The sequence below is a fragment of the Glycine soja genome, chromosome 15 (assembly GCF_004193775.1).
Source record: "Glycine soja cultivar W05 chromosome 15, ASM419377v2, whole genome shotgun sequence".
Classification (NCBI taxonomy): domain Eukaryota; kingdom Viridiplantae; phylum Streptophyta; class Magnoliopsida; order Fabales; family Fabaceae; genus Glycine; species Glycine soja.
The window spans coordinates 10507836-10531361 of record NC_041016.1 but is presented as its reverse complement, the minus strand read 5'-3'; the positions used below and the strand labels follow the sequence as shown (position 1 = coordinate 10531361).

Genomic DNA, 23526 nt, shown 5'->3' with positions numbered 1-23526 from the left:
TAATTGATGGATAGAAATCTTTTTAAAAACCCAAAAAGAAAGTATTTAAATTTTCTGAGCAGTAAATGACCCCAAAAAAATTTACTTTAATGAAGTGTGACAATAAAGAAAACATTAAAAAGAGAGTAACTTTGTTCTTTTTAACTTATGTCTTTTAGTTTGCATGTGACAATGGAGGATTGGAGCACCTTAAAATGGAATCCTAATTGTTAGTTTATGAGAGGCCTAAAGATAAAGCAGCCTCTAGAATTTCATTCTTTTGAGGTTTTCAGTGTCTGCATTCGTCATTGCAATTTTGACATGGAGGCAAGGTGAAAAAAAAAAGCCGGAACAAAAGATAGGGTTTGTTTATTTTATTTTTTTCATTTTTTACCCCATTTTGGGGTGTTAAGTTTTTATGAGCAAAAAAAAATTAGGGGTTTACCCGCCAAAAAGAGACAGGGAATCTCAATCTTCCCACTACTTTCCTAGTGGACGTCAAAAGATTTTATGAAATAGAGTTTAAGATTGTTGGGTTGGAAGGCGTGTCAACAACACAGTGCCATGTAGGAGTGAGTGGTGGCCCACCACTGCCCCTTTGACTAGGGTTTCTTTGTTTGGATCAGTGTTTCCAAGGCTATTCAATTGAGACAGAGAGTCACAAGAGGTGAAGTTGGTGAGAGAATAATGAATATATATGTTAAGGGAATGGGGCCATGGACCAGGGAGCCCTATGCCAATAATATGGCCCATCACCCACGACAGCATAGACAAAATTGGTTCCCACAGAAAAGCACCTTCCACTTTTCACTCATTTTGTGTGGGATTTTTAGATTATATGTTTCTTAAATGATATAAATAATTGTTTATAAAATAATATATTTCTTGCATCTGTTTTAGTTTTTGTTTCTTAAGTATGATTGACTTTTAAGTAATTTTTTAACGGTTTTGTTTTTTTAATTTATTAACACAATGTTTAAATCACCTTGTCAAATAAATGCTCCTGAAAATCAGGATATACAAGGAACACATCTACTCAATAAATTTCACAATTTTGAATAAGTACTTCATAACACAAAGTTGAAACATGACTATAAATTAATACATGAAATTTAGAAACCAAATTTGACAAGTAAAGAAAACAAATTAAAAGCCAAATTTTCCAAGTATTAAAAAACCCAAAACACAACAAATAGCAAATGGCCAAAGGTGTGCGCAACAATGCCAAGGACAAGGGAGAGCAAAGAAAAATAAAAATGAGTTACAATGTCGAATTCAACGAGAATAAAGGAAAAGAATGCTTACGATGTCAACGAGAATAAGTCATCGACGAGACAACAACGATGACAAGCCCATGATAGTAAGAGGCAAATGCATGAGTATGGTTTAATTAGGAGAAAGATTAGGTTTTCACTATATGACTGAAGAAATAAAACTTGTATAAATGTTGCGGTTTAGTTTGATTTTGGAGATACAAATTGCAAATCCAACCGATTGGTTTAATGCAAATTGATGAATTTCTAAAATAGTTTATCTATTTTTATCAATATTAGTTAATAATTTTACAATCAAACGGTCAATTATGGAATAAATTACTCAACCACTAATCTACAAACCCTTAAATATAATGCAAAAATGTAATTTAGTTGGAGAGAAACAAGGAAAACACAAATCCATACAGTACGGCAAAAGATTATTTTACATCTTCATGTCTGACATCATTTCCTTCCATTTTCATTTTCCCCCTTCTTCCCTTAATCCTTGTAACTATTCATAATTTTCTTTTTTTTCCCATGCTTTCACCGAAAATTGAAGACTATACGCACACGCATAATAGTAGCATATGCACATAGCATGATTCAAGGGGCAATATCTATGCCCCATATCATTGGACATTTAGAATGTCGGTGGGAATATTGAACTTTATTTTTTTTGGTGAAGATATTGAACTTCATTTTGTGCCCCTTAAATGTCAATAAATATTTTTTCACTTATTACTCCCATAAAAAAATACTATTCATTTATTTCACTCAAGTACGTTTTTTCAGGGACTGCCTTCAAATCTCAGTGGTATAGTATTCACTATTTTGCCATTGGACGAGGCAACAGCCACAAATCAATGTTGCACTAATTTAAGGCCTTTTTAGTACAGCAATTATTATACTACTTCAAGCACTAAACTACTTTTTTAGAACATTGTCTCTTTTGAGAACAATGGCAAAAGAGACAAGTTTTATTTTAATTTTAATTTAAAAATTTTCAAACAAAAATTATACATGTGACCATCTTTATTCACATACAAGAGAAATAGATGTATTCTTTCCTCCAAGAGTCGAAGGGAGTGTTTGGTAGAAATAATAAATGGAGACAAAATGGGGAGGAGGAAGAGGAAATAAAGGAGAGATGGAAAATAGAGTATTTGATAGAATAAAATAGAGAGAAAGATAAATTACAAGTTATGAGTTCCATACCTTTTATTTTTGTACTAAACTTGGTGAAATTGAAAAGTGACAATGTATAGCCAACATTTGTGGCGTGTTTTGCTCTGTCAATTAGAAATGTGTATATATATATAAATATATAAAGAAATGACTAAATATAGTACATTTATAGGTGGTTTTAAGTATTTTTCTACTATTTAAAACAAACTGAAATATACTCTACGAAAAAAAAAATCTTTTTTATTCTTTTTTTTTATATTTCTTTCAAATCAAATACCTCTAAAAGTTATCATTTCTTCTTACTTATCTCCATCTATCCTTATTATTATCCACTTTATTTTTTTCCTCCAACCAAATTGATCATAAGTTCAATGTATTTGAATTATTATAAATTTTTTTATATATGTATCGATTCTTAGTATAAAATAATAGACCATAAATTAAATAAGTGAAAATAAGTATAATGGGCTACAGCTTGATTTATATCAAGTCAGCTAGCATGATTAAATTGTTTAATAAATTAGGTAAAACATTTTTAAAAAATTAAAGTTAGTAAAAGTTCAGATTTTAAACTCTTTTTATAGGTTTAATCGGATAACTTGTTAAAATATATAATATTGTTTTTGTTAAGCGTATTTTTAAATTTATTTAAAAACTTAAACCCTTTCACATATATAAACTTGAAATTTATTTAATACACAAATTGACCAATTCAAAGATCTTAGGACTTAGATATCCAAAGTCAAGTAAAAAAAATATTAAAAAGATTTGACAAAGTCTAAAATAAAATGAATAAACTAAATTTAAAAGTTTATATTAAAAAAAAAAATAAGTCAAACTCATTTTAGTGGACACCTGACTTTTTTTTGACTCCTGATAAATTAGGTTTGACGTGGGTTGCATCATCTACCGACTTTCCACTTTCGCTGATTGTAATCAGTTGGTGGTGGTGGAAGAATTTCTCATGATACTATATACTACTTTTTTTCATATCTTTTCATGTTTAAAGTACACATAGATTAAAATTAGAAAAAATATTTAATCGAACTAAAAATATTGTAATTGGACTAAAATATTTTTGTTTAATACATTAATTTTTTATACTTACACTATTAATAGTAAATATTAAATAAGTGTATATTTGGAGAAAAAAATGGACTTTGAAAGTCTAAAACATCAATTATTTTTTTTAAAAAAAAGCTAAAACATCCAAATATGTGAAAAGGAGATAGTAAGGATCTTCTTATGATAGATATAAATTTGTGAGAGCATCACACTACACTAATACTTGCAATGCTTCAAAACAAGTATCGTTCTAACATATGTTAGATACATAAAAAAACTAATAAATAAATAAAAGAAACTAATAGTTTTAGAAAACTAACCTGACATTAACATTATATTAACAAAATTAAGGTAATACTTAGAAATACTAGTGAGAAAAAATAATTAATATTATATTAAAAATTAAATCTCACACTTATTTTAAGACAATGTTTTTCTTAAACATGACGATTATTTTTTAAGTTAGCATAAAGTACAATTTTATATTAAATGCAGGAGGACACCAAATGTGATTAACATACAAACTTTCAGTATGTATGATTTGACTGCAATGAGCCAATGATAGAGGTTCGGAGCTTCTAAACACAACATTTACGATTTTATTTACGTCGGGCACATTAAATTCGGGTCATTATAACATCTGGAAAAGAAAGCATAGTTATTGAGAAGGATAGACATTTAACTTTTTAAATCCATTTATTTATTATTATAAAAAAAAGTTTTGAATGAAATGAATTTGTTGCACCCATTACAATTACATTAGGAGAAAATCATTTAAAAATATTAAAAATGCAAAGTGGTGAATTTGTTGATGAACAGATCAATTTGTTTTGACTCAGCGACGAATCAGTGATTCGTTCTTCTCCCGCCCTCCCCCCGAACTTCTCTTACTACTAAGTAGGAGTTTATAACTTTTGATTGCTTGCAATATGCACTTTGAAGGGGGAAGGTAAGGGTGCGCAAAAATTGGTTTTGAAAAGAAAAAAAAACAAGCTGAATTGGTTCAAAATTGGTTTAAACGACTCAATTTTTAAATCAAAATTGATAATCGATTTTAAGACCAGTTTGGATCAAATTAGTTTTAAGAAACTGATTTAAAATCAAACTGATTTTAAAAAGTGATTAAGAGACCGAAGTGATTTCAAATCATTTTAAAATTAATTTTAAGAATCGAATCAGTTTTAAATTAATTTTCAAATTGTTTTTTCTTTAAAAAAACTATTGCAATTTAGAAAAAAAAAATGGTTATTATGTGAACTTAACTTGTTTTAAAACTAGTTCGATTCGAAAGGAATTTATTTAAAAAATTATTTCAATTTTATTTAAGCAAATCAGTTCAATTCAAAAATCAGTTCAATTTGATCTAGTTTGGAAACGATTTAATGAAAACCATTTTAAATGCACACTCCTAGGGTTGGGTTGTGGTCAGCTTTGTTGGTGTGAATTTCTTTTTATAATAGTCATGAGAAATTGGACATTAACTGATTAAGAGTGTATTTGGATAAAACTAGATAAACAAATGCTTAAGAATTTAATGTTTATGCACTCATTGACTATATAAAACAATTTTGCATTGTCATCTAATCACAATTCACTATTCAAATTACTTTAAAATAATTAATTTTGAAAACTAACAAACTTATCATACATGATACATTATGATTGAATGACTATATAAAACATATGGTTAATTAAACAGGTAGTTGATATTTATAATTACATTGAATCACCTAAAAATCACATTAGTTTGTATTTCAATATAATTTTACATGATTCAAGGTGAACCAAATGCACGGTTCTTTCTTTACCAGAAAAAACTAAACTTTACAACAACAACAACAAAAAAATCACACAGTTCTTTACATTGAATGTGTTCCAAAGAAGCGAAGGCTACGATGCGTAACTTAGACTCATTATGTCCCCGTGTAAAAAAAAAAAGTATCCATTAGATATATATGGATTTTAATCAATGGTTAATATAAGTATGGACTATAGTGGAACTTCTCCCTCTACATTAGATAAAATTAAAAAAATACATTATTTTTTCCTTCTCGCCAAAACTTCTCTCTTCAGAGTCTCCAATCACCCGTCCCTCATTGAGACCATCCCATTATCACCACCACAAAACCCTCTGTTATAGCCTGAAGGATCGTCGTCGCCATCACTCAAGAGGAAACACTCATTCTCGATATCAAAATTGGACCTTATGCATCAGATTTGTTTTCAGATCTAATAGTGGTTCTTGTTGTTCTCAATCTCATATTTGATTATTTCTCTCTTCCTTTCAATCTCAGATCTAGTTATTTCTCTCAAATGCACATTTCTTAGTAACTACAAAACACAACCTTAGATTTGAAAAAAAAAAAAAAAAAACAACTGAATCGTTACTTCAACATTTGCACATTCGTGAAGGATTTCATCATCGTCGCACTCAAATCACAATACTTGAAGCACAAAGAGTACGCATCACCAACCTCAGATCTGATACAAAAATAAGAAACTCAAATCTGAAATGCAACCTCGACAACTAGCGTGTTCGTAGAGGGTTTTTCGTCGTCAAGCTTAAAGACGCAAAGGGAACCGTGACAGTGAACTACTATGCCTGAGAGAACGACAGGTTGAAAACTCCGAGGTCGAAAACATCGCAAAAAAAAAGGGAAAGAATAATAGTTTTAATTTGATCAGGTGTGTGGCCTCCCACGGTAGTCCTCAATTTTGTTTTTTGTTTCAGACCGTTGGGTCACGCACCCTAGACCTCGTCTCCAAAGAAATGAAATTCGGCCATTCACTTGTAAGTAGTAGCTGCAAAATTCCCAGTCCATCAAATTTACGTGAATGCACCCATCTATTATTAAATTAATTGACCCGGCATAAAAAAGCCTCAACTCATCAACACTCATTCAAAACCGCTATAAGATGTAGCATAGCATAGATAAATCATAAAAATAGCTGAGAGGTCAAAATCCACTAGAGATATTAAGCCTAAATAAGTAAATAATATTGAAAATGGTCCCAAAATTACATTTTCAAACTTCTACAAATTGTGCAACATGGTAGGCGCCTATAATAAGACACAAACCCCATGCAAAACCAGCTCTGCTATTTGAGATGAATCTCTGGTTTTACTTCTTGCCCCCACCAGAAACGTTGAACTTAAAGAATATAATGTCTCCATCTTGGACCACATATGTTTTCCCTTCCTGTTTATACTTTCCAGCAGCCTAAAAGACAACACATTAAAAAAACAAAAGTAAACTAAGTGGTCAGGTCCTTAAAAAGAAGGCAGTAATATACACATATAATAAAGAGTGCGGTTCAAAAAAAAAAAAAAACATATAATAAAGAGTGCAATGGGGGATGCTAGATCTTTGGAAGCACATGGTAGCACAGTACACATAAACGAAAAGGTTTGATATGCTGAAAGCAACCAATGCACATGTATGGCATTTAAACCTCAATTCAGTGCATTAAGCATCAGAAAGCCAACAATTAAAAGAATGAGCACATATAGTCAAACCTTAATCCCAAAATACGACTTCTATGGACTCTTCTGTAAAAGATCCTAATTAAACAGCTGTATCAATTTAAGTTCCGCTACATTAAATACTTGCCTCCCTCAAAAAAGGAACCAACTACCAATATAATAACATAAAAGCAAGTGCTAAACAAGTTTAAACATACAAATAAAATCTTCTAGCAAAGTGAGCCTAGATCTAGATACAGAAAACAGAGATTGAGCATATTTCCTCAATCTCAATATTTTAGCCAAATTAACCTAAGGTATTAGACCTGAATTTCTATCTCGACTTACCCAGGTGAGTGAGGATCTTTCCTCACTTTTCCAGCAAATTCTAGAAAAATATGGGCTATTTTTCTCCGTTTTATCACCCAGTTATCAATCTGATGCTGGTCACTGTGACAACATTTTAGGAAGCAACAGCAATACGTTGCATCAAAAGAATAAATTCATACCTTCACAGCTGACTCACTACCAAGTTCCTTTAGATCCTCAAACTTCATCACCTGAAACAACATTCCGAAGCAGTCGCCCAGATCAGTTGTTGCAAGATTGAACATATTTGTTAATATAGAAGTCATTGAAACAGAAAAAATATCTATAGCAAAATGAAAAAAAATTAAACGGATCAATTATGATAATTAAACTATATAACCAGTGAAGAGAACAAAACACTTTCTCAAGAAGAATGGTTATGCCAAATAAAATAGGTCATGAAAATAGTGGCAAGCCATTTTAATCATTGATACAAACTGTTCAATTTGCAATTTCAAATAAGAGAATTATGTGGTACCTCTTCCTAATTCGAAAATTAAAACCTGATCAATGAATTTGTAACAAATCTCAATGCATAATCAAACTGTGAACAGTGTAGGTTGTACCATAGACCCAATTTCAAATAGCATGGTTTAATTTGATTCTTACCCTTTAGTAAATTCATAGGGTTAATTAGCTTCTTGATGTGAATTATGGAGAAGATATCTTATGCTAAGCTTGGTGTGAAGGAATGGAATGCTGTTTTGTATTCAATCTTGGAATCCAAGGATTCCTATGTTTATTATAAAAAATGAAGGTCATTCCTAATCTCATCCACAAATTCGAGGAATGCTATTGCTCAAAAAAAGAAGATTGGGATTCCATATTTTTTAGCCATACAATTTCATTTTTGTGCATGCTTTCTAATATATCATTAAGTAATTCATAAAACAACTCAAGTTACTTTATAATTTATAATTTATAAAATATAAAATACACGATACAAATGGAAAAGTTTTTATGGGTTTATGGGGGTGTCATTTTGTCTTTTAGATACTTGACCTTGGAGTTTTCACCATAGTATAATTTTCATTTCAGATCTATTAGTTTCATATTTTTAGGTAGTTTTTTATGCTAACATTTATCTGAATGTTGTATCAATATCACAAAGCATACGGCCATAATTAAAACATAGTAATTATAAGAAAATCATTAAGAGAAAAAAGTAATATCAAGATTTATTTTATTAAGTCGCTTAAAATTTCATCTTAAATTAACCTTTTAAAAACTTAGATGTTAGTATTATATAACAAAAAATATATATGAAAAAAAGTTATGGTATTTTACTTCTATTGTAACAAACAATGAAATAGGAAAAGGATTCTTATTCCTATTTACTAATAATTTATTCAATGCAATTGCTCTCTTTGCATCAGAAGCAGCATTAAGTGGTTACCAATAAGCCAAAGGAAACATGGTTGCATCAATTTGAGTTACTCCAGAATGTGTCATGCAGAAAATGGGCTGGGCAAACCTAGCTAAGGTCTTGCCCAAATCAAAAATGGAAAATTAAATTTCTTCAGACATGCAAAATTGTTCAGATTTGGTATTCTTTTAATCATTTTTTTCTTAAAAGGGCAACATTCTAAGACTCCATAGTCATATTGGGCGATGCAATTGAGTCTTTACAAATAACCTGATTGCATAATCAAAAGTTATAGAATTATAATGTTAAACCAATAATTGCAGTCATATATAGGACGAAGAATATGGAAGATCAAAATCAAGAAATGTCCAAATTCATGAACTCACCTCAGCACAAATAAATCCTCTTTCAAAATCAGTATGGATAGCCCCTGCAGCTTGAGGAGCCTTTGTTTGGCGTCTAATTTGCCAACACTTAACCTAAGAACACCCAAAAGAATTATTTAATCAATGAAAGGCAACAAATGTCATGAAGTTAGACATGGAGAAAGTATAGAAAAAATTGTTAAAGTGAATTATTGTAAACATTGCAATTGTAGTTATCATACACACAAAAGAAAAAGCATTTCAGACACAATGGAACTGTGGAATGGCAGAGTAACAACTGTTCTACATATTAGTTACTTTCTCAGTGCAAAATCACTACTTGACAATCAATGAAATTATCTATGGATGTCAGTCTCCTTCATGTGCATAATAAAGGCCAAGTAATTTTATGCATTCACCAAATAAAGAAGTGATAAATGCACATTGGGAGAAAATGAAAAGACTCAATTATAGTAATTTTATATTTTTATCATTTATCATAACAAAACTAATTAATTATAGTTGTAAATTTTATCTCCAATTCCAATAATAAATTCTTTTTGCATGATAAAATTTGTATGAAAAATATTACAATAATGTGTCTAAAAGATGCACTTGAGTATCACACACTGATTAAGAAGATTTATACTTGAGCACAATCTTAACAGTCAACAGCAAAGAAACTAAAAGAAATATAGTTTGGTGAGGATGTTGTACAAATATCAGAGCAAATTTATAAAAATTAAGACAACTTTTATCAGCAAGAAAGTAGGTATGCAGATACATTACCTCATCAGGTCCTGCTGTGAAAAAGTAAATGAGATTAATAGCTGAAAATCCAGTCTTTATTATTTTGGTAAGAGCACTGTTGAAAAGAAGAATGTAACAATGTTAGTAGCATGTACAATACAAAATATAATTATATATCTACTCTTCAATGTTAATGAGTATTCAATTAAAAATTTTAGTGAAAAGGGATAAAAGTACTAGCAAATAGCAAAGCAATCAGGATAAGCTCTTGATGTAGTTATATAGTGATCAAAAAGGTATGTCTGTTCAAATTGTTTAAATAAGGTCATTGCTGATTCTCAGAACACTTCAAAAGGATAGATACATGGTGTACATGCACAGAAGTTCATTTGTGAGAGGAATTCAATTTTTAAGAGGTTTTATATTTTAAAATACTATAACATCAAATGACTTGTTTGGATATCAATTCCATAGAATTTTTAATATGATGGGGATTTTATAGGGGATTTTTTCCTAGTAAAATGAAGGGATTTCAAATAACACCTAAAATGAAAATTTATTCTTTCCCGGCCTCACTGAACTCTTTTAACCCCTGAAGCCTTGGTGCACACACCCCCCCCCCCCCCCCCCGCTCTCTTTTTCTCTCTCCCACTCCTTATCTCTCTCTTCCTTACCTGTTTCTCTCCCATTCCCTCTTTCTCTCTCTTTTCCACCCCACTAGGTGATAGACTCGTGCCCTGGATCAGCTATTTGATTACTATGGGACTGAGATAGAAACTAACTGGAATTAAGGGTAGTAGCTCATTTTCTAACATGATAATACTCAAAAGTCAATAAAGTTGCAAAACTCCAAGAAAGCACATGCACACAGTCATACCAACAGCTTTTTATTTTATAAAATGAATAATATTTTTTATAGCAGAAAGAGGACAGAAAAGTACAAATAAGAAATTCTCCCAAAAAAAGGAGTAAAGAAATAAAGTATATAGCAAAGTTTTGCATTCAAATCTCTCAACAAATATTATTTGAGAGAAGAAAGAAATGCAACAAGAGGGAATCATGATAAAGATAATGAAAGAAACATTAAGCAGTGTCTTTTACTTTGTCTCTTGCAAGTTGCGACCATAACCCCCTCTCCCTTCATGAATCTTGGTACTCCATCAATTAACAGCCCAAAAGCCAGATTTAAAAAAATTAATAATAATGAGCCCCCACAGAATTTCCGAAATCAAATAACTTGGCAAATATGAGAACAGCAAAGAGGTTATTAATAGAACCTTGAACAGTTATTCTTAAATTAATAATTTTACCATGTTTTTAGCCTATTTATTGCATCATAATCCAGATGACATCTTCCATGAATTTTTTTAATAGTAAAGTCCAATGGTAAATTTAATGCTTTGATTAGAGGGTTTTGCACGGAAAAGAGTTCAAAGTGATTACTTTGAGTAGAAAATAAGGATTTAAGGGTTTTGGGTAGAGAAGAACTGGCAAAAAGACTTGATTATAGCAATTAAAAGAATTGAGTGATTAAATTTGTGGAAAAAGATATCAGGGGATCAAAATCACACATTAGCCATAGCAAAGACACAAAAGAGTTCCTAATTTTGCAATCAAACATTTAACAGCAGTACAACAAATACTTTAAACGGACCTTTGAGTTTTGTTCTCCTCACAATACTTAGCCGCTTCATCTGGTGGCATATCTGCAAGATTCCTTTCCAAGGCACAGCTGAAAGGAATAATAGTCTCACCCCCGTGCTCCTGGACCCTGAAGAACACAGGTGTCCAATGATAATTATTTTATTTTTTTCACATTACGAAACACCAAGCATTGACAGAATAATAAGGAAAAACAAAAAATAAGGCACAATAAGAAAATAAATTAGAAGTAAACACTATTACATAATAAGGAAAAACAAAATGTGCCAAATTAGTTAAGATTTTCTTCTACAAGTGGAGGAGTTACACTGCTTTCACGGAAAAGCAGTATGAAATTAGTATTCAAATTCAAACAGAAACAATACTATAACCTGCAATCTGCAATATCATTTCAATTTAACAACTACATGAATTGAAATCCATTGTCATGCAGCCAGTTGTGTGGCTGAAGGAACGGAGGTGTTCCCTGCTAGGCTGTTACAGTATTCTGATGGATAAACTCTCAATCCATAACCTAATAGTGGGGATCCCTACTTTAGAGCATGTGGGATCAACTCAAATCCTAAAAATTCTAGCTCAGCAGTAAGATCAATTTGTCAGCACAAGCTGCCGATCCACCAGTCATATGATGTGACTTCTACAGTCTACTTTCCCAATGAGACAGACTTGTACGGCAGCATCCAATACCTGTCTTCTTTGATGCCACAGAATCATATTTACAGTATTTTAAAAAAATTAAATGTTTTTGCTATTAATTTGCAAACTTTCATTTTTCTTTTCCAAAAATTGTCGTTTATAGAAAACATTATAATAGTTAAAACTTGAAAACTGATAATTTTACAAAAGTATATGTAAATTCTTTAAAGTTTTGTTGATAGTGTTAGATTTAGCATATGTAAAATATGTAAAATGCAAGTCAGCTATCTTTATAAATTATAATTGATTAGCTGCAATTTTTAGGATGTAATTAAATCAATTAAACCAGTAATTACTCTTTTTTATTTACTGCAAACACACTACAAATAACAGAGCTGATGTGTGTAGAAGAGCAAATAGTTCAGTACAATCTTTCTACTTATAATAAAAAGTTTAGACATATAATTTTAAAATAAATTACAAAGGTGCACTTGAGATGCACCACCTGTATTGTAACTATAAGAAGATGCCTTCATTAGTTTGAAGTTGCACTCTTGCACTGTGCTCTTGTTACCTAGGGTATTGCTGGTATTAGTCAAAACCAGGAATGGAATGTTAGCAATGAAAATTGGCATATCCTATGTGCATCAAGCCATTATCGTAGACCAAACATAGAAACATTCTTCCATCCCATCATTTATACCTTGCCAAGAACACAACGCAATTTTAGGAAGATCTTTGAAAGGGCATCTAAGTTAAGTAGCACAAAATTCAGTAGAAAGGCCACTGAAAGTGCACACTTGTTGAATACTTTGCACATAAATATGTAGAATACTTTGCAGTTTAAACCCAATTTTGGCATCCTTCATACTCGTACAGAGGTAGTCATGGAGAGAGACAAGGTCTAAATGATTCACGAAAGAAAAAAAATATTTAAATAATAATAAATAAAAAAACAAACATAAATACATACCATGCATGAATTTTGGGCAGAAACTTGTTTTTTTTTCTTTGGTAATCTTTTTCGGTCATATTAACCTGTGAATGAAATTTAGGTATCAGAGGTAGAAATTTTATATAAATAGATCTGAAGTACATGACACTATAGAACAATATGGACTATGGCTATGATGTAACTCCTCAGTGACTAGGGAAATACTTTAAGAAAGCACCAACATAGAAATGTTATAGTTATGACACAACAGACATGGTGATAAGGCAACTTACAAAATTTTTGGAATAGAACATGCCCAGGAAAACAAAATTAAATAATAAAAATTATTTGGACATGCAAACATGTCTGCGTGCAAGCATGAGTGCAAGGAAGTCTTCACAAGAAAAAGGTATGTGTGAATTTTGAATGACAGGTTCATAACCCACAGTGTGGGAGAAGGGAAAGAATTATTACATGAGATATACTGAACCAGATTACATGATTTGCCAACTTGTGGCTGCAAATGCCTTTGGATATAAAATAATCAACACTTACGATTTGGATTGGTGGAAGAGGATAACATATTTATGAGATGAAACTGGAATTTTGTTTCATTCCATCATAACATATCGAAACAATGGAATTGAGGTTTTATTACATTATGTTCCATTCCACTTCATTCCATTTTAATCCATTACACTTCTGTCCCATTTCTTTTCATCAACCCAAACATAGACTAAATTCAAGGAAATAATCATTTTTTTCAAAAGCTCTTCAAGGAAGTTGACAAAAATAAACAATTATTTCTTCAAAATAAGTTCAACCAATCACACATTTATAAACATAATTTGGAGTAAATCACAACAAGCAACCACATAATCAATCTTCTATCCAAGCCATCTGGTCATAGTTTGTTGAGCCATATTCAAACAGTGTCAAATTGTATTCGAACATGAAAAAAAAATGGAGACATCTCTGAACATATATCTAGACATATCCCAAAGTTATTGAGCACTAGAAAGCATTTTTTATTCCCAGAAATAATTTGTAATAAAATACAGTATCAAAAGACATACATTACAGCTTATCTCCCCATAAGATATACAGATAATCTACTAACTCAATGTTTTCTTGATTAAATACTTTTCATTTGTCATATAACACATGCACATATACAATGATAGTTTCATAAACTAGGTTGCTGGATGTACGTAAAGAAAAACAAGGCAAAGTAGAGAAAGGAAGCCAAGGTTAATAACAAAATATCAGCATCATCTACTTAGTATCATTCTTCCATTTGCATGCTCACTAATATGAACCTCAAAACCATAATAAGAACTGAAAAAACATTACTAGCGAAATTAACAAAAGATGAGGTATTTTTATCTGAAAAAGTATCCAACAGGCATTGCTAAGTGCTAACTGGTACATAATAAACAATAAGGACTTTTGCACTCCAAAGTCAAACAAATTTTCTACTCGGGGGAGAGAACATTACCAAGTATACAACAGGCTTGGCAGTTAGCAACTGAAAGGAATTCAAAATCTCAATATCAGCAGCCTTCCAATCCCCTAGACGTATATCTTTTCCTTCCTCAAGCAATGCCTTCACCTGAAGACATGCATAATTTTCATATATGAGAAGAGGAAAAATGTGACGGTGACAATTAAGTGATGACATAAATATTACGTGATTCTACATGTAAGGAAATTGTGCCAATTTATTTTGGCAAATACAGCTGGTTGCAGGTACGGAGCAAAATGCAAAATATATAAAATATACAAAACAAAAGATGGCCATTTCATCAATGTGGGGAAAAATGAATCATATAATGCTCAAAAGATAAAGTCAGACCCTTTGACAACATTCGAGCTCGATTTTTAGCTGCTTGTCATTGCTCCTCTTCATGCTTTTCTCAATATCTTCTATCTTTCTTTCCATGAATTCAATATCCTGGAATGATTTGCAAAGGGAGGAAGGCTTAGAAGTTATGTTACAGGATACAAACAGATCTATCAAAAAAGGTATAAACTTTATATTTACATAAAAGAATAAATTCATCAAGATGAAAAGAAGAAATTACAACAAAATGGAGGATGAGAGATCTCCTTAATGCTAAAAAAAAGGTCAAACAAAGAAGAAAACTGATACAATGGAGCAAAGCTACCCAATTGCTCCATATACCTGTTAGGAACCCCAGCCTCCCCCCCCCCCCCCCTTTAAAAGAGCACATGCTTTGCAAATTATCAATAAAAATCATGTTTCATCAAGCAAAAGTAAAAACAATTGTTGGTTCAAAAGCTACTTTTTTATGACAAATAAAGTTGCTAATTATGCATACCTTCAGCCGCAATTCTTCAGTAATGACCTCTAAATCCCTGACTGGATCAACAGTATCATCAACATGAATAATGTCCGGATCCTCAAATGCACCTAACAAGCAGCAAGGCTCTAGGTTAATAACTCCCAAATTGACATCACAATGTCATAAACTCAAAATACAGCACTAACAAAAGAAGTGAGCAAAGAAGATTAGGCATCAGCTTACGTAGAACATGGAAAATGCCATCCACAGCACGGATGTGAGATAAAAAACTATTCCCCAATCCTTGCCCCTGATGAGCACCTCGGACCAATCCAGCTATGTCATGGATTTCTAAGAAAGCCGAGACCTGGATTACAACTTCAATAAACACGTCACGACACAGGAAAGAAAGACCGATCCATCAAATAACAAACAACTAACAGAATGTCAGGTGCAACAAATAGAATTAAAAGCAGGGTACAGCTTGAGTGTAAGCTAACTAACAGATTAACAAAAGTGAACTTCAACTAACAAGGCCACCACAGATTCACTAATAACAAAAGTGAACTTCCATTACATACCTCACTTTTTGGCTTGAATAATTGGCAAAGCCACTCAAACCGTTCATCGGGTACATTGACCCGCGCCTCATTAGGCTCAATGGTGCAAAAGGGGAAGTTCTCAGCAGGTATTGCCAACTTGGTGAGAGTATTAAAGAGAGTAGATTTTCCAACATTTGGCAAGCCAACCTGAACAAGGGAGGAACAACTAACTAACATGAAAAACTAAAGATTTCAATTCACTAACTCAATCAAGCATTTAAAAACAAAGAGACAGCATCTAAATGGTTATAGTTCAGTTCCAATGCATAGCAACTATTGTCTGAAACTATCATATAAAAATCAGCAAGTTGGAAACAAAATCAATCAAGCATGAACATGAAGCCGAAAGAGGGAGGACCCATTTTTGTAATTGCAAAAGGGTAGGTGAGGATAGTGTCAAAATCGAAAATTTGTGGATTTGGAGAGAGAATAAGAATCATACAATGCCAATTTTGAGGTGAGAAGAGAATCGACCGAGGATGGGTCGCTCAGCTGGAGCTTCCTTGGATTTGGCAGATTTGGGAGGCATTTTTTGCGGCGAAGGGTTTCGGTTCCGATGAAGTACGAGAGAGAGGAGGGTCTTAGAATCTCAAATTCGTGACTTGTAGGGTTTTGTATGAAGGGAAAGCCAAACAAGATGCTCACCGTATTTTTTATTTATTTTTTTATGTTTGTTCAGACTTTTCCTTTTTCTTTTACGATTAAATTACTGACCATTACTTCAGTGGAGAAGTATTTCAAATGGTCTAATTTGGACGATAATTCTGAACCGTTAGATTAATTTCGGACCATAACTCTGAACCGTTAGATTAATTTCATTCCATAGGTCATACTTACATATTTTGCGCCAGATTATCGCTCCCACAAATTTCTCTCCCTAGCAACTATTGCTGCCAACCACCATAGGTCACCAAATCTTTAACCTGATTCTCCCTCCCTCTCTCTCTACCACTTTCGGCAGCCTCATCACCATCCACCATTAGCATTCCATTTGTTTCTCCGGCAGATTCGGACCTTGAAATCGGAGATCTGCGAGCGCCGCAACAAGTAAGAAACATGAGGAAGCCTTCTTCAAGATCGTTCTTGTACACAGGTCTTGGCACGGTTCATGGCGAGGAGGTCGATGAGGCTTTAGAGCATATTTGCGGAATTGGAGATGGGAGATCGGAGCGAAGCCACAACCGAAACATCAGAGTCGCGATGGGGAGTCACCATGTTGTGCCAAGACGGCGGCGAAGTCACCAAGCTGGAGTTAAGAACGGCAAAAACGCGAGATCGGAGTTGGGAAGGGGGGAGGAATGGTGGTGGCGGCGTTGGTTCTTAGGTTTGGGGATTTCTTCTATTTTCACTCTGATGTTGTGGGAATGTCTGAAACGGCGTCGTCGGAAATTGCCTCCTGCGGCGATGAACGGTTGTTGGGATCGGGGAGAAATAATCAGGTGTGTTAGATATATTGTATAAACTAATGAGATAGATTAATTTATTGGCTAAAATTTACTTGATAGGCGGTTCATCTTAGCCTTGGCCTTAAATTACTTTGGTTTTGAAATATTTCCAAATTTTGAGGTACGTCTCTCTTTTTTTTTTTACAAGATGTATGTCTCTGATTAAAAAAATAATTAATAATAATCGGGTATTCGATATATAATTTTTTAATGGGTCTTTAAGATTTTTAAAATTGTCATATATTGTCATCTTTTGAATCAACAAATCGTTTATCTGAGCTAGGAGTCTAAGTGGTTTGGTTTGGAGTGAGTTTTATTTATTTATTTAATTTAATTTAATTTAATTTAATTGGATTGGATTAGATTTAGTTTATTTTTTTTATTTAATTAATCTAATTTAACTAAATTCAATTAGTTGGATTGGATTGGATAGAGAGGTGATTATCGGACTATTGAAAAAGTCACATTTTTAAGTTTTTGGAAAAAAATTTAAAAAAATCTCAAACTTAAAAATAATAAAGATATTATTTTTAAGAGAATGATAGTAAGAACATTTTAAAAATCAATATTCATATAATATTGTACTATTCACATAATAAACAATAAATAAATAAATCATAAATATATATATATATATATATATAATTAATTCATAAAACAATGTTATTATTTTAAAATAAACAGAAAAAAATAAAGTCAATTAAATCAGATTCGCTTATAACCCTAAGTGGCATTAAGCTCTACCTCTTAAATAAGCTCTCATAGATGAAAAAAAATCATTATTGTCTCCTAAGGTTTCAAGTTGCTGCAAATACAAACTAATTTCATGATCTATTCTTTTAGTATAAAAATATAATTAATAAAATTAGATTTACAGAATAAAAAATTATCAAATAATTTGAGAATCAATAGACGAATATAATTTTTTTTTTAATTTTTTTTATCTATAGGAAATTGTAGATAAGTATCAAAATTTTATAACAACTCTCACATTCTCTTCAACTAGTTAGTATAAGCTAACATCACCAAAAATCATGTTTTAACTCTCAGTGGTTTAGCACTTTAATTTTTGAATATTATTAACGTACAATTTTTAGGTTAAATTATTATTTTAGTTCTCTCATTTATTTTAATGTTCAATTAGATCAATTATTAAGTGGTTCAATTAGATCCTCTAATTATTTAAAATGATTTAATTAAATTTTTTTATCAATTAAATATATAATTCAGATTGAACGGTTAATATTATTGAATTGAACCACTTAATAATTAGAGAATTAGACAATAATCTAACCCAGTTTTTAAGCTTGACATGTGGATGGCCTATGGGAGAGTAGAATGATACTTCTCAGAAAAGATCCTTGTTCATACGAGTTTCCCTTCAAGATGGTGCAATCTTATCAGGAGATGTGCTTCAACAATCTCGTTCTCAATTTTAATTAATGGTAGAGAATTTTGTCCAAAGTACAGTCCATTCCCACATATGTCATGAGTTGCTGTCTGGTTTGACTGGTGTTTACAGCTTGGAGATTTGGAATTTCTGTGAATTTTTGTGTCTGATGATGTACGACCCTTGAGCCTTTCTTCTTCTTAAATAATACATCACATCTACTTTTTTAAAAAAAAAACAGATCATTAACTTTAAAAACATGCTCTTCTTGAAATATTTCGATTTCCCTAACCTTGCAGTTCTTCAATGAATGACTCCATGCTCGTCGAAATATTTCAAAAAACTAACACGATGTAACAAACAATGACTCTTGCTTGAGAACAATCAGGCCAAGGTCTCCTAAAGTGCAACATTGATTTTCAAGGAGTAAAATTGTTTTTTGAGTTCAACTTTGCATTAGAGATGATGTTCAAGGAAATATTGTCAAAGCCAAATCAGTTTGTGCAGCTAGAATTCCAGAACCAAGGGAAGTAGAAAACTTGGGGTCTTATGTTTCTCTCAAAGTCAGGGACCCATTTGCAACCTTAGGCACAACTTGGGTCCACCACTAACTATGTCGAATATCCTCCCAGGAGAACTTTGTTTATCTATAATCATCTTATTTAATTTAAACATGATTGACTCCAATAAAAAATATTTATGGTCTAATTAAAAACTTAATTTTTTCATTGAAATTTTATTTTTAATAACAGATACACATCAAAAATATTAAAATTATAATTTAATTTAAATTCATTAACAATGTAAAAAATATATTGTCATTTAATTAGAAATTATTATATTATTATAAATTGGTTGACTTTTTTTAACACATATCTTCAAAGTCATATATAGCTTGACTTCTAATTTATTAATTAATAAAAATATGCAAAGAGGCTATTTCCGGATTCGAATCCATGACCAACAAGTCACCAAGGCACAACTTTACCGCTGCATCAGGGCTCGCCCTCTAATTTATTAATTAATAGTATAAAAATTATTGTCCATTGTCTCTTTTTTTTTTCTTTCTAAAGAGAGGCCAAGGCCCAACAACAAAAACAAACTAACCTCAACTATAGAAGAGAATTTGTTGTTCTCAAACCCAATTTTTTAAATTTCACCCCCAACCTTTAAAAAATTACCTTTAACAAAAATAAGTTTTCTTTATGCATCTTGACAAGATATTATTGAGATACACAACCTAATTCTATTTGAACTATACATCTAAAGCAAATCTGTTGAGATACAAAACCGAAACATATTTGAATAGCGTATCATGTCATATCTTCTATGGACCCAAAGTAAAATTACATTTTTTTGTGTATATCAAGAAATATATATTGTGGAGATACACAACAGAGGAAACTTAATAAACGTAAATCTGATAAGAATATTTTTGTCTGTATTTTTTTTTGTAAAAAATGGGTGTAAAGTTAACAAAAATAATAACGAGAACAAAAAAGCCCTTTTAATAAGGAATGTCAGCCCAATAGCATCCTTGAATAGAAGGTGAGTAGATAAGAAAATAAAATTAATACATAACCAATCAACATTACTTGTTTATTGGAAAAAAATTCTCCATTCCAATTATAAACAATCAATATATCTAAACTCTAGAATATAAATTTGAATAGTTACGCGCATATTATCTGATTATGTATCTTATCCATCCGTATATATGAAACCGATATTATATGAAATTATCAAGAAATTGTGATAATTCTTCTTATTTTATAATTTTTCTATTTAATATTAAATAGAGAAACTGCAAGATAAGAAAAAGCACACATATTATGTGTTCTTCCAAACAAATATAACTGCAAAAAAGATAGACAAATCTATAGCTAAAGTTTAATCAATGCATGTTTAAAAAATACAAAAGTCTTATTACACATTACACATTCTAATTCTAATTGTATTCTCCAAAAAATAATTAATTTTTTCTTTTTATAATCCTGAATTCATTTTTACTAGTATCCAATTGAATTGGAATATGGAATGAGTGACTCTCCTGAGAAATTTGGAGAATTTGCAATTCAAAGTTGTTCTTATAAATATCATTAACAAGTCACGACACTGTTTAATTTTAAATTATTATTTATTCCTTCGTTGTACAGTAATATTTTATTTTTAATATAGTGAGATATTTATTTTATCAAATTTTATGTAAAATATTTCATATATATATATATATATATATATATGCAATGCTTAATTTTAATATACACCAAGGTGCTACATTATTTACTTTTATTAAATATATACCTCAATATTTTATTAATAAAATCATTGCCTTCTGTTATAAAACATACACTCTTGTATTCATTTTTCATGCAGTAAAAAAAGTATTCATTTTTTATCAAACATCCTTGTATAAGTTTTGAAGTAAAATAACAAAATAAAACTATTCACATATAATCATAAGGGGGTTGATTACGAATTAACAATCAACATAAACCAAATTTTCTTCCCTTTCAATTTGCATAAAAAAATGGATTACAATGTTTATTTTTGCTGATCTTTATTATACAAATTGACTAATAGTGTAAGCAATTTAAAATTGGATATACAATATGATTTTTTTAAGCAGGATATACAATGTGATTAACTAAATACATGAATCTCAAAAAATATCTACAGGCAATAATCACATATATACACGTTTTAATGAAATATACAAATATTAAATGGTATTAAATGAAATAAATTAAATCATACAAATAAGCCATCAACATTAACTAAATGAGGAAATAAGCAAACTAGTATATAAGCAAATTTAAATTTACATTAATTAAATTTAAACACATCAATTTTAAAAAAACGAGGTGCTCCATTTTCATGATTGATTGACTCACAATTTATTAAATTTCATTCATTGTGTCATTTTCTTTTTTTTCGTCATCATTATTTGCAGGTAGTGTAAATGTTATTTAAAAGGATTCCAAAATGACATGTAACACCCATTCACTTATTCCAAAATTGTCATCAAACGTGCATCATTTCTTCGTTTGGTTTTATCTCATGTTGAAGAATACATTCGCTCTAAAATTAGTCCTCATGGATAACGTGTGTATTTTAAACTTGGTTTTATTTTAATTTTATCCCACGTTTTATAGCCAAATATTAGTCAGAAGTTTTTCGGTTATTTAGGGAGATAAAATTGATGCTACAATTCTCAAGCAATTTATTTATATCAATTCACAGTTAAAAGATAATCTTAAAAGAGCTCATCAATAAATCATAAATTTATATATAAAAATTAATAATAATTCAATATTCTTAAATAGAATAAAAAAATAAATTTATACATATATTTTGTACTAGATTGTTATGGTTAATCATAAAATTAGAAAAATATGATTATTTTTTAAAGAAAAATATATATAATATAAATTATTTACATAAATAACATATTTTAATTACATTAATATTATATATATATATATATATATATATATATATATATATATATATATATATATGGGACAACTAATTATCCTCCTCATTTATGAATACTTTTAAGAATAATCATTGGATTGAGATCTGTTTTATTATCTTTGGAAGAGATTACCGTACAACAACACATGCATATAAATTAAATTTTAATATGAAACTATTGTTGTGAAACAACCTAAAGCAATTGTACCACAAAACATAATTTAAGTCTACCCATACTGATGTGTTCTTTGATAATTTTGATTGCAATTACTTTGTTGCTTAGTATTTTTTTATCAAATATGGTTATATCCTTGAGGAATTAAAATAAGTTTATTTAAAATCAAATAAAAGAAATAAATTTTAATTTAGGTTAAATTTTTTATACTAAGTTCTCGGTACTTATTTTTGAAATAAAAAAATTCAAATAAAAATCATTTTACGTCAAACACAATTTTAACTAAAATCAATTTTACAAAATAAAGATTACCTAAAAATTAAGTTGGCAAACTTAAACCTAAAATGCCATCTAATTGTAATGCATTGAATGAAACTTTTTCCATAGTGACATGTTTATATGTTTTAAGGTATTTTTAATTTTCCAAATATACCCTGAATGTCCGACAACCTCTTAGACCAACGGATCTAACTCAATTTGTTGAATAAAATGTTATTCTTCTAACATTTTTTAAAATAAAAAATATATTCTTAATAGAAATTATTTTACAATAGAAAACAAAATCATATGGAATTATGTATAAAAAACAATCAATTAAATTGTAATTTTGTTCTTCCGATTTCTAAATCAAAATATTTAATTTTCCCATTGACATGAAACTTATGTGGAAGTAATTAAATAAAATAAAAAATAAAAACTCACAATTATTCATTTAAAGACAAAATAATAAACCACTAACATACATGTTTTATTTAATTAATTATAAAAACATTATTTTACATGTATTATTATTTAAGAGTTATTATTTTTTTTTTGAATTATAAAATTTTCTAAACTAAAATAAAATGTTTAATGTTTAATATTTAATTTTACATGTATTTATTTTTCTTATAAGATTTTATTTTAATATAAATTAATAAATGATTATATATAAAAAATTGTTCTTATTTAATTATAATTTTATAAAAAAAATTACATAAACTAATATACAGATTATTTAAAAAATTACTTTATGTAACTATTAAAACTGGGTAAATTTAAAATAATATTTAAATAATTTTAAAAAATAAAATATTATTAATTTTTATAATTAAAATAAAA

The 23526-nt window shown here is 30.1% G+C and overlaps 2 protein-coding genes across 3 annotated transcripts; one reads left to right on the top strand and one right to left on the bottom strand.

Moving 5' to 3' along the window:
* Nucleotides 1–6358: 6358 nt before the first annotated feature.
* LOC114387879 (obg-like ATPase 1) lies at nt 6359–16610 on the bottom strand. Its single transcript, XM_028348109.1, has 12 exons — nt 16381–16610; nt 15918–16085; nt 15580–15703; nt 15373–15464; nt 14886–14984; nt 14529–14642; nt 13070–13134; nt 11453–11569; nt 9838–9913; nt 9070–9162; nt 7458–7508; nt 6359–6706 (listed from the first exon to the last, which is right to left on the bottom strand). The coding sequence occupies exons 1-12, from the start codon at nt 16465–16467 to the stop codon at nt 6608–6610; spliced, it is 1185 nt and encodes a 394-aa protein (XP_028203910.1). The 5' UTR covers nt 16468–16610; the 3' UTR covers nt 6359–6607.
* A 103-nt stretch (nt 16611–16713) lies between these two features.
* Nucleotides 16714–18992, top strand: LOC114387880. Of its 2 annotated transcripts, none has more exons than XM_028348110.1 (2): nt 16714–17377; nt 18721–18992. In XM_028348110.1, exons 1-2 carry the CDS (start codon nt 16995–16997, stop codon nt 18824–18826), a joined length of 489 nt encoding a protein of 162 aa, XP_028203911.1. In that variant the 5' UTR covers nt 16714–16994; the 3' UTR covers nt 18827–18992. The 2 variants fall into 2 exon arrangements, with proteins under 2 accessions (XP_028203911.1, XP_028203912.1); XM_028348111.1 differs by having other exon boundaries at nt 18690–18992.
* Nucleotides 18993–23526: the final 4534 nt, after the last annotated feature.

What these genes read in the sequence shown, in the direction of transcription:
- LOC114387879 (XM_028348109.1), bottom strand. Translation starts at nt 16,467, where the DNA reads ATGCCTCCCAAATCTGCCAAATCCAAGGAAGCTCCAGCTGAGCGACCC. An exon ending in TATTCAAGCCAAAAAGTGAG is followed by an intron (nt 15,704 to 15,917) that starts GTATGTAATGGA and finishes GTTGTAATCCAG; the next exon opens with GTCTCGGCTTTCTTAGAAAT. An exon ending in TCACAGCAGGACCTGATGAG is followed by an intron (nt 9,163 to 9,837) that starts GTAATGTATCTG and finishes GGGTGTTCTTAG; the next exon opens with GTTAAGTGTTGGCAAATTAG.
- LOC114387880 (XM_028348110.1), top strand. Translation starts at nt 16,995, where the DNA reads ATGAGGAAGCCTTCTTCAAGATCGTTCTTGTACACAGGTCTTGGCACG. An exon ending in GATCGGGGAGAAATAATCAG is followed by an intron (nt 17,378 to 18,720) that starts GTGTGTTAGATA and finishes ATGGGAGAGTAG; the next exon opens with AATGATACTTCTCAGAAAAG.